Source organism: Dendrobates tinctorius, unplaced genomic scaffold, assembly GCF_039654945.1.
Source record: "Dendrobates tinctorius isolate UK_male_01 unplaced genomic scaffold, ASM3965494v1 ptg000015l, whole genome shotgun sequence".
NCBI lineage: Eukaryota > Metazoa > Chordata > Amphibia > Anura > Dendrobatidae > Dendrobates > Dendrobates tinctorius.
This window is the reverse complement of record NW_027361683.1, coordinates 24,348,304-24,359,397: the sequence shown is the minus strand read 5'-3', so window position 1 is coordinate 24,359,397 and position 11,094 is coordinate 24,348,304. Positions and strand designations below refer to the sequence as shown.

The 11,094-nt window shown below is 43.6% G+C and overlaps 1 protein-coding gene across 1 annotated transcript in view; it reads left to right on the top strand.

Annotated features, from left to right (window-relative positions):
* The first annotated feature begins 950 nt into the window (after positions 1–950).
* The window catches only part of LOC141075776 (protein argonaute-1), a 142,191-nt gene continuing 132,047 nt past the window's right edge, over positions 951–11,094 (top strand). Inside the window, exon 1 of the mRNA XM_073562925.1 lies at positions 951–1,201. Within this exon, the coding sequence (XP_073419026.1) occupies positions 1,177–1,201 (25 nt within the window). The 5' untranslated portion in view covers positions 951–1,176. The remainder of the gene's footprint in view (positions 1,202–11,094) is intronic.

Genomic DNA, 11,094 nt, shown 5'->3' with positions numbered 1-11,094 from the left:
TTAACGACATGGCAGAACTGTAATTCTGCCAGATTTGGAAGAGTACATGTCCCAAGAAAAATCAGCAGCCATTGGTTTATGAAAACTACATACCGTAATGTAACCAGGAGCTGTTCCTCAGGAGTAATCGCACACCGGAGCTGCGTGTCCTGTCTCCGGATGACTTCTTTTACCCAACCAAGCAAATAGTGAAAGGTTTCTTGGGTCATCTGGGTATAATCTGTAAATCTCTCCGGGTTTGCCTGGAGCTGGCTGTAGAGGGTGTGGTACGCTGCACGGCTCCCCCGAAGTTCAATAATGGGATGTACCCACAAACGCCGCCGCTGCCGTCTTCGCTGCCTCTCTCTCCCCCTGTTCATGGCAAGCAACGGCATAAGCCTGAGCCATCCTCATGTCCAGATCAAAGTCAAAGCTCTTCCAGCGCAGATCCATGTTTCTCAAGTCAAATGCAAGCAAATGTGAAGAATTCAGCTGTAACCAGGGGCTATATAAAGAATTTCCATAAGGCACGCCCACTGCTGTCCCATTGCTTGAGCGTGTGGCAAGAATTTTTCAAGGATTTTTTCTCCAGTTTATTGAGCATAAAAAATGCAAATGCGTGAAAAACGCTTACAAACACACAAAAACGCAGCATTTTTTGTAGTTATGCGCACAATAATGCTACTAAAAAAGCAGCGTTTACAAGCGTTTGCATGCGTTTCTAACATGCATTTCATGTGCGCTCCAAACGCAGCGCAAAAAAACACTAGTGTGAAACTAGCCTAAAACAGCAAAAAAAAGGAAGAAATCCGCAGGAAAAATGCAGGTCATTTGACCTGCGGATTTCTTAAAATCCGCGCAAGGATCCGCACCCTGTGCACTTAGCCTAAGGGAATCTTCTGCCAACAGAAAACGCATGTGCGCAGTTTTGATAGACGTCCAATCCTCGACAGGCAAGAGCCAAGCAGCAGAGAAAACATAAAATAGGAGCCTTGTCCGCGCGTCTGCTTCTCAATAAAGTTGGTTGCTGGGAAAAAAAAGAAATGCCAGGCTCAGTGATTGGCTGCTCGGCGGGGGCTCAGCTGCGCTTGCGTGGGCATGCTGGAGGCTTAGGGAACAGAGGCAGCAGCTGCAGCAGAGCAGCTAGGGACCAGCCAACCTTGTACGGAAGGGCTGAGCACAAGCTGGGTGGATGGGATGGAAGCTGGACCTTCTACACCAGGTGAGCAATGACCGGGTCTCTACCAGAGGAGAGGGAGCGGGAGGGGTGCTGCAGTGTGGAGGAGGAGGGAAAAGAGTCTCTGCAAGTAACGGTAATGAAGCCCCTAAAGAAATGCAAATGAGGAGGGGGTGGGGTAAACAATGGCATTACCAGGGAGGTGAGGGGTCCTCGGGATGAGAACAGGTGCACTGGCCAGGTGGGACCTTGCAGGCTGGAGTTCTTCTCAGAAGTTTGTGTCAGCCCTGGCACATGGTGCAGGATGGCAGCAGGTTAGTGCTGTAAGGAGCATCACCCTCTGCTCTCATGATGTGGAGGAGTGCTAGCAGCCCTCACCTCTCAGTCTCCTGGGTCATCATGGCTGTCTAATCTGGGACAGCAGAGAATTGGGTTTCTTGCAAATAAGCCCATGTGGCCATATCCACACAGCGCCTTGTCACTGGCATGTCTTAATTTTGCCTTCTAAGTTAAAGTGGTCTTTCTACCCTGTGAAGGGTCTCAATGACAAGAAAACTGCTCAATCCGAACGGCCTAATACAGTGGGTGTCCTGTAGCAGCACTCGGAACAGTGTATGGCAAACAATCCGGCAATGTGTGATCATTTGAAGTCTGCTCGTATTTTAGGTTTACCCTGTGCAACCACAAAATTAGAAAAACTATTTCTGCAATGTGCTCCACTGGTCTTAATGATTTCATTACTGATTATAACAGCAAATTTTATGCCCTGAAAATATATGTCCAGCAATCCAGTATTAGCACCACTTGGAATGATATTGCCTAGTCCAGCTTTAGTGAAAGCATCGCACAGGCCATCAATTGTGTACCTGCTGCTTGTGAATTCACACTAGTCTGCAAAGACCACAAGTGCAGGAGCCAGGGATGTATTCAGACCGTAGAGCAGCGTGTATTGACAGCCTGTATGTTAGCACCCCATCCCCCCTGCAGCTGCGTTCCCTGAGAAGTTCAGTCCCCAATTGCAAAGACTGAATTCTATCCCTGAAAACCTCATTTCTGTCAGCTCAGCAGTCTCAAAACAAAACAGGTCTCGCAAAAAGCGACATATTTTAGCCATTGTTAATTGTATTAGTAAAATGAACACTAAAAGCTGCAAAACCACCAAGACAATCTCAGACCTGTCAGTAGATATTTTAGCTTTTTTTTTTTTTTCTTTTGGGCTGAGATTAAGTGTCATGTATGTTGCAAAAGGAATGAATGTTGAGGGTTAATGAGGTAACTGGAGCCTTGCATATCTAACCTTTTACTGAGTGAACACAAACCTCTCTAGGGATGTTGGATGTGGGCCAAATGCCTCTGTCACAGGGTAGGAAAAGCAAATTGTGGAAGGTACCTACAATGAAAAGCGTGGAAAATTTGGTAACTTTAGTAAAATCACTTTATTGGCTCCTATAGCAAACTTTTTCCTGTATTCCAATTGTATCAATTTTATTTAGAATGTATACTAGATGGTAAAAATATTTGGTTTGCAGCGAGAAAAAATATCTAAACTTCTCAACAGTGCGATGCCAATGAGGAAAAGTCATGGAATTATATAAATCTCAGGTTTGATAGAGATGTAAATGATAAAAAGATGGAAACAGTATTTTCAAAACATCCCTATGTATGGAGCACAAATACATGCACTTACACACCTTGGCATGTTAATGTCATTAATGGTTGTCTGAGGAATGTACTGACACTGAATGCACTTGGGCACGCAAATCATCAAGATGTACTGCTGGCAGCTTCCTTTGGAATTGCTGCTTATTGACCTCACAGATGTGCACATTAGATGATAAAACTGGAGCACGCTAACACCATGAAGGCTGCTCACAGTAGTGAGTAACATGTGACTTGGCGATATGAGTTTAAAAACCAGTTCCTCGGACACTTTCATGTTCTCTTATGAAGGCCTCTACATAGCATTGCCCAAGTGGCTCCCAGACTCGTCTTCACATATAATTGTGTCCAAGACTTGGAAGGGTCACACTAGTGTTACTCCCAGGATTATGGTATGGGAAGACGTATTGCATTCTGCATGGACCCCTCTACTCTAAGTGCTACCTAACAGCTCCACGTTAAATTGATTTGGTGATGGAACCAGTGGTACTGCCATTTCTCCAAAGTGTCCCAGGAGCTGTTTTTCAGCACATTAGACCTCATGTGGCTGATGTTACTGTGTGGCCTAAATGTGCAACCTTGGCCTGCAGCATCTCCTGACTTGTCTCCAATCAAACACATCTAGAACGTAAATAGTCGGCAATTGCAAAGGGAGCTGCCAGCAACAGCTCTTGACTACTTGTGTCTTGTCTCAGACAGCCATTAATAACCTCAGTGATGACATGCAAAGGTGTGTAAGGCCGGGTTCACACTTGTATTTGGCTGGTCTGTGTAGGGCTTAGTACTTCTTCCCTTAAGCTCCGCCTTCTTCCGCATGTGTCCTGCGTACCTATCTTTAACATTGGGTATGCAGGGACATGCGTTGTATGCGGATGCGTCCACATGCGTTGTTTTATAAAAAGGTGTGGGGTGCACCAAACAATCAATGGGTTCTATATATGAGGGTGCAAAAGCCTTGCATGGAGAGAACCATGAAATGTAAGAGAAAAAAGACCAAGCAAAGAATGGCCTGCACTGTGCACACCAATTAAATCTGATAACACATAATAACCGTAGAAAAATGCTTTATTGGAAAACACAACACACGTGTTAAAAACAATTAAAAAGGACAAAGGAAGTCCATGTAACACCCCTGCATATAATAATCACATACAGCCATAATAGGTATAGAGCCCTTTTTGTATCATTAAGAGTACAGACAATGAAAAGCCATCACAATACACCATGTGTGCAGAGTTTTTTCTGAGACATATGTAGTCTCCAAATTGATTCCTATATACCAGCCCAATGTACAAACTTTTCCAGGACCACAATTCAGGAGCCTGCAAACAAATAAGGCTGTTAAAATGTAAGAGAAGTTGTTGCTACATACTCACTGAACCACCTAATGAGCTCATTTTCTACGGTTATTATGTGTTATCAGATTTAATTGGTGTGCAGGCCATTCTTTGCTTGGTCTTTTTTCTCTTACATCACATGCGTTGTTTTGACGAGCCCACCGACCGCACAGGAATGCAACATGTTGCGTTGCTGCGTGACTGAAATGCACCATACACATTTGATACTTGGAAAGCTGGAGTCTGCCAGTGCTGGACCTGTGTCTGTTGTCATGTAGAAGGAATTCCTGAGACAATTTAATGCAGTTTATTAGAAAGTTCCTTTAAAGAGAACCTGTCATCTGAATTTTATATCCCAAACTAATGGTGCGTGTAGAAAGGTGCTTAAATGTAGGATTGAAGCTTTATCTTTCTTGTAGAAGGCTATCTTGGAGAAATCCATAGTTGAATTTGTGTACTAATGAGCTGTAAGTGTAGCATGGTGGGTTTTGCACTTGCAGCGCTCCCGTCTGTTTTCAGTAAGCGTGTTCGATACTTTTTTCCCGGTTTCTTCTCTCTATCACACAGAACTTAATTTTTAGACATCTATGTCTTGATTTCTTTTCCTGTGTGGATTTGGATCGGTAGTTGCCAACATCTGGTGAGAATTTCATGCTTAGCACCTTTTAGAAAAATATTTACTTAAAAAATTGGTGACTTGTTCAATACTTATTTCACCCATTGTAGTTTGTGGTAGAAAATCCTCCTGACAGGATCTCATTAATTACTTGGCAACTTATGGCATGTGCCAGGCTCCATGTTTATGAAGGCTTTTTCCCCCTTACATTCTATAATCATTACTTTCTCACTGGTGGTTTACTAGTCTGTATTTTCTAAGTATTCTGCCCTTACTGTAATATAAATCCACCGCTATGCACAGACTTTGTCCCGAGCTTGTGATTACCTGCTGCGTATAAATACAAACCTAAGTTAGAGACTTGAGGTGTGCTTCAGACTTCCAGTCACAACTCAGCTTGGCTACAAAGCACCCAACAGTTTATTATAATAATAATAAATAGAAATTTTATTCATGATGCGGGCATCCTGGTTATGGTAAAACTTTTGACTGTGCCACACAGGGATGGTTAGGTTAATGTGTTGAGGCGGTAGGCCAGTCTGAATAAATGCATTTTCAGGGCACGCTTAAAATTGTAGGGATTGGGGACTAATCGTATTGACCTGGGAAGTGCATTCCAAAGAATTGGCGCAGCATGTGTATAGTCTTGGAGACGGGAGTGGGAGGTGGTCAGGTCATCAGCAGAACGGAGGGCACGTGTAGGGTGGTAGACCGAAAAGAGGGAGGAGATGTAGGGTGGTGCTGAGCCATGGAGTGCTTTGTGGGTGAGGGTAATAAGTTTGTACTGGATTCTGGAGTGGATGGGTAGCCAGTGTAATGACTGGCACAAGGTAGAGGCATCGGTGTAACGATTGGTGAGGAATATGATCCTGGCTGCAGCATTCAAGACAGATTGGAGGGGGGAGAGCTTGGTAAGAGGGGAGACCAATTAGAAGAGTTACAATAGTCCAGACGAGAATGAATAAGAGAAACAGTAAGAGTTTTTGCGGAGTCAAAAGTAAGAAAAGGTCGAATTCTAGAAATGTTTTTGAGATGTAGATAACAAGAGCGAGCCAGTAATCGAATGTGGGGGGCAAAGGAAAGGCCGGAATCAAGTATGACTCCAAGACAGCGGGCAAGTTGCTGGGGAGTAATGGTGGAACCACACACGAAAATAGCAATGTTGGGTATAGGTACATTAGTAGCGGGAGGAAACGCAAGGAGTTCAGTCTTTGACAGGTTCAGTTTTTAGTGAGGACATGATGTTAGACACAGCGTTTAGACAAATTGCTGGTGTTTTCTCCCGACATCACACCTGCCTTTTTAGAAGAAGCATATAATTGGGTGTCATCAGCATAGAGATGGTACTGGAAACCAAATCTACTGATTGTTTGACCAATAGGGGCAGTATGCAAAGAGAAGAGGTGGGGGCCTAGGACTGATCCTTGAGGAACCCCAACAGTAAGGGGAAGATGAGAGGAGGAGGAACCAGCAAAAGATACAGTAAAGGAGCGGTCAGAGAGAATTTAGCGTAATAATGCCCTGAAAAGCCAGTTTACATTTGTGTATTCGATGCATAGTCAGAGGCCAGTCACTGACAGCTTCTCCCTACCCAGGTAACTAGCAGGTTTTCCCTAGGTGGGCATTGGGAGAAAACTGTTGGTCATGGAGAGCAGGGCGGGGATAATCTGGTAGGGGACTAGCCTCAGTCTAGTCAGCTAATGCACGTAGTCCCTGGAAGGCTTTTTAAAACATGTTTAAATGGAATCTGTCAGCAAGTTTTGTTATGTAATCCGAGGACAGCATAATGTAGGAGCTAAAACACAATTTCAATGATGTCATTTATTAGGCTGTGTGCTGTTGTCTACTTGCAATGGATGATTTATCACCAGGATATTATTACTGCCTGGACTACAGGTCATGTGTTTGCTAAACTGACCGCGCCCCCTCTTATGATAAGCAGCTTAGTGTCAATAGACCATGTAGAAAGAAAGCTGTGGTGTGGACGGGGTCAGCTTTCTGAGCTCTACTACATTTGAAATCTAAAAACTCTGTATCACGACTGCTGCACCCAGTAAAGCGATACATCGTTGGAATCATGGTCTCTTCCTACACCATGCTGCTCTCACATGAGGTATCAAAAACCTGCTGATGGATTTCTTTTCAAGAAGCACTCCAATCAAACTTTGTATCCTCTTAATATCTTGCAGTCATCATATTATTTAGCATTTATACTTAAAATAGCTCATTTTGCCTAAATTCTTGCCAGCTAATTCTTCTCTTTTCCATTAGGTCTATGACCTCATGCGATTAAAAACTGACTAACCAAATCCTTCCAAACTCAGTGTAGAAACAGGAGGTCAGTTTTATCTGCACAAGTCATGAGTCACTGCAAAAGTCCCTGGCAGGGAGAGGAGCAAAGCAACAGGGTCAGGAGTTGACGAGGACAATGATAAATGCAGGGACAAGAGGCTTCCTGTTTCTACATAGAGCAGAGAAAGCGAATAATTAACTGGGTAGAAAGGCAAAATGAGCAATTGTAAGTACACAGTGCTATATAGCATGATGACTGCAATATATTAAGAGGATAAAAACTTAAGGCAGTGGTTCTTTAAGTATTAATACTTGACTTGGCTGCAGTTACGCAGCCAGTGTCGTCATGTTGGCCATTGTCCTGATACCATAAATCGGCTGTTTGGTTCCCTTTTTAAAATGACGGAAAATTCTTTAGTGCATGTTATGCAGGAGATTTGGCTTAATTTGTGGCCTCTTCTGTGACGTGGCACATATTTTGTACATTTTATTTGCCAATGTTCAGAACATTTGCTTTTGTGTTTGTGGACTAAAAATGTATTTCTTGGGGTATGTGCAGACTATTAGGAATTGGATGCATGTCTGCTGCATCCAAAGCACTGCCAGCTATTGAATGCAGGTAAATCCACATATGTTGACTGTGGATTCACCGCGTCCTATACATTGTATGGATGACATTTCTCTTTTGGAGATTAGCGTCTCCGCAAGAGAAATTGACATGCAGCGGCATGGGAAGTGTGTTTTTTTTTTTTTTTTTTTTTTTTTTTTGTATAGTTGGAAGGGACCTCCTGGGCCATCTGGTCCAACCCCCTGCTCAAAGTTGTGCTTCAAGTCCTCTCCACGAGTGTCTCTGGACACATAGTGGACATGGGATTTCTTGAATTCCCATCCACTATGCTGTAACGTCTATACACTGCACAAGTATGCAGCGTCCAACCCGCAGCGTTTACTGATCATTTGCACATACGCTTAATCCTATTCTCAATGTTAGATGTGCCCTACTTCTACTACTCAAAGTAGAGACTTGCTGAAAAAAGCAACTAAGTGCCATGTAATACATCTCTCTTCTGAAATGTGTGATTGTCATGAAATAAAAATGTTCACGAGTTCAAAACTACCACAAGTACTCTAAACTTGTAAAGCAGTCTGGCAGATATGTTTATGTATTTAGTAGGACAATTTACTATGAAGTTTTTTGCTCTAGAAAAGTTGCAGAGAACAATACTGTCCCACAATTTATGCAGGAGATAATGGTGCATGTTTGGTCTCCACTTTATTCATGGTCCATGAGACATCTCGAAAAAATAGAATACAGCACTCGACTAATTTACGCATTCCCATATGTAGGGAATGAGTGCAAGTCAAACATGCGCTCCTCCACTTCCTTCAAGACTGGGCTCTGCAGATCTCCATTCTTGAGATTGAGGTTCCCAGCAGTCAAAATTTCAGCGATCTGTAAGTTGCCCTTTATCCTATGGATAGGGAATAACTCAGTTCTTACAATAACCCTTTGATGAACTGAATGTTACTCTGAACATTATTATTATTTATTTATATAGCGCCATTGATTCCATGGTGCTGTACATGAGAAGAGGTTACATACAAATTACAGATATCACTTACAGTAAACAACCTAACAAAGACAGACTGATAGAGTGGAGAGAGGACCCTGCCCTTTCGGGCTTACATGCTACAGGATGGTGGGGAAGGAGACAGTATGATGCAATGCATTTCTAAAACACAAAAAAATTACGAAATGTCCATTACATATACTCGGTGTTGTACATGTCTCTGCATGTCTGAACTCCGCCTAAATCCCCCGTTACACATAGCGATCTCGCTAGCGAGATCGCTGCTGAGTCACTAGTTTTGTGTCGCAACAGCGATCTCACCAACGAGATTGCTGTGTGTGACAGCTATCAGCGACCGAACCCCCCCCCCCCCGGCTGGTTATCGCTGATCGTTCCTGAAAGTTACGCATCGCTGCGTGTGGCAGGCGGGAGAGCAGCGATCAGCGCGCTGGTAACAAAGGTAAACGTCGGGTTTCTAAGCGGCGGTGCTTAGAAACCCGATGTGTACCTTACTTACCAGCGCGCTGATGCAGGGAGTTGGTAACCAAGGTACACATCGGGTTTCTAAGTGATGCCCGCTGCTTAGAAACCCGATGTGTACCTTAGTTACCAGCTCCCTGCATCAGCGCGCTGGTAACTAACGTACACAGCGACGCGCCCGCTCGGCGTCGCTTGTGCTGATCGCTGGTGAAGCTGCTTGTTTGACAGCTCGCCAGCGATCATGTAGCCACACACCAGCGATCCTGACAAGTTGATATCGTTGTCGGGATCGCTGGTGAGTCGCTATGTGTGACGGGGCCCTTAGACTATGTGCAAATGTTGCAGAATTTCCGCTGGAATTCCAGAATTCCATTCCGCGAGCAAATCACATTTTAATTTCTGCTTATTTCCCGCGGAAAAACTAGTGATTTGCAAGCGTAATTAGCTTGCAGAATGCTAGCATTTTCCAAGCGATCTGTAGCATCGCTTCGAGAACTGATTGACAGGTTGGTCACATTCGTCAAACATAGTGTTTTGACAAGTGTGACCAACTTTTTACTATTGAGACTGCCTATGCAGCATCTGTAGTAAAAAGATCTAATGTTAAAAATAATTTTAAAAAAATCGTGTTTTTTTTTTTCTTACCTTCCGGCGTCCCGCAATGCTCCCGTTCCCAGCAATGCCTTGTGAGACCTTTGACGTAGCGGTCTCGTAAGATCGCTAAGTCATCACAGGTCCTTGCTGCAAGGCATTACTGGGAACGGGAGTTGGCGGGAGCATCGGGAAGGATTCGCGGGATGCCGGAAGGTCAATATGACCCGAATTATTGATTTTATTTTTTTTACAGGGATATGGTATCCACAGCATGGAGGAGAGTCTCCTCTCCTCCACCCCCTGGGTACCATCTGCAATTGTTCTGCTTACTTTTCACATGGTGGGCACAGCCACATGCGGAAAGTAAGCAGAACAATGCATTCCTATGTGGGCAGAATCGCCGCGATTACACAATTAATGAGCATGCTGCGTATTTTTCCGCGATGCAATTCCGCCGCGGAAAAATCCGCAGCATTGCGGAATCCCATAGGATTGCATGGGATGCTTTTTCGCGACAAAATCACGCGTTTAAAAACGCCCGCGAAAACGCTACTTGTGAACACAGCCTTAGTGGCAGCTTTTGTCGCCAATTACATGTGAATACTAAAGGGTTGGATTTTGTGTATACTTTTCCCTTCATTGATTCATTAACTGGTCAATGCAGAAACTCAAATAGCTACAGGTTAATTGACTTGCAAGTATTGTCGGGCCATTTGTCTTTCTCCTTTAAGGATTATGTCCATGCACAGGCATCTTTGGGTCAAGAAGCCCGAAGACAGCTCAGCAGAGGTCATCTATTTTTCACTAGCATTAGAATAACCTTATAGATCAAAGAATTTTTCCTTTTATGCTTTTTTGTGAAGATATAATATTCCAATTTCCTAATATTCATATTTCTACAACTGTATGGGTTCTGTTATTGAGACCCATCTACAATAGAATGCGGTGGCTAACCTTGTCTCTTCAGCTGCTCTGGCAGCTCCATCCTACACAGGAAGATTGTTAACACAATGCGGAGATTTAGGAAATGGTCTAAAAGGTACCGTAAGCTGTCTTTGGTGCATAGAAACCAATAATAAAGCAGCTTTCTTTTTTTTTTTTTTTTTAAGTCCCCTTCACGACCTCTGGCTTCTTAGTTTTAGCATTTAAATTGTTTGCTCCCCTTCTTCCCCAAGCCATAACTGAGATGGGCAGAGCTAGAGATACGCTTCCGACGCAATCATGTTAAATGCCGCTGTCAGAGAATGACAGCGGCATTTAACGTGTTAGCTGCCGTGGGTGACAGATCAGCTGTCATTTATTTATTTTTTATTTTTCTCATTTATATAGCACCATTAATTCCACAGCGCTTTGCAGACATTATTGGCACTGTCCGCATTGGGGCTCACA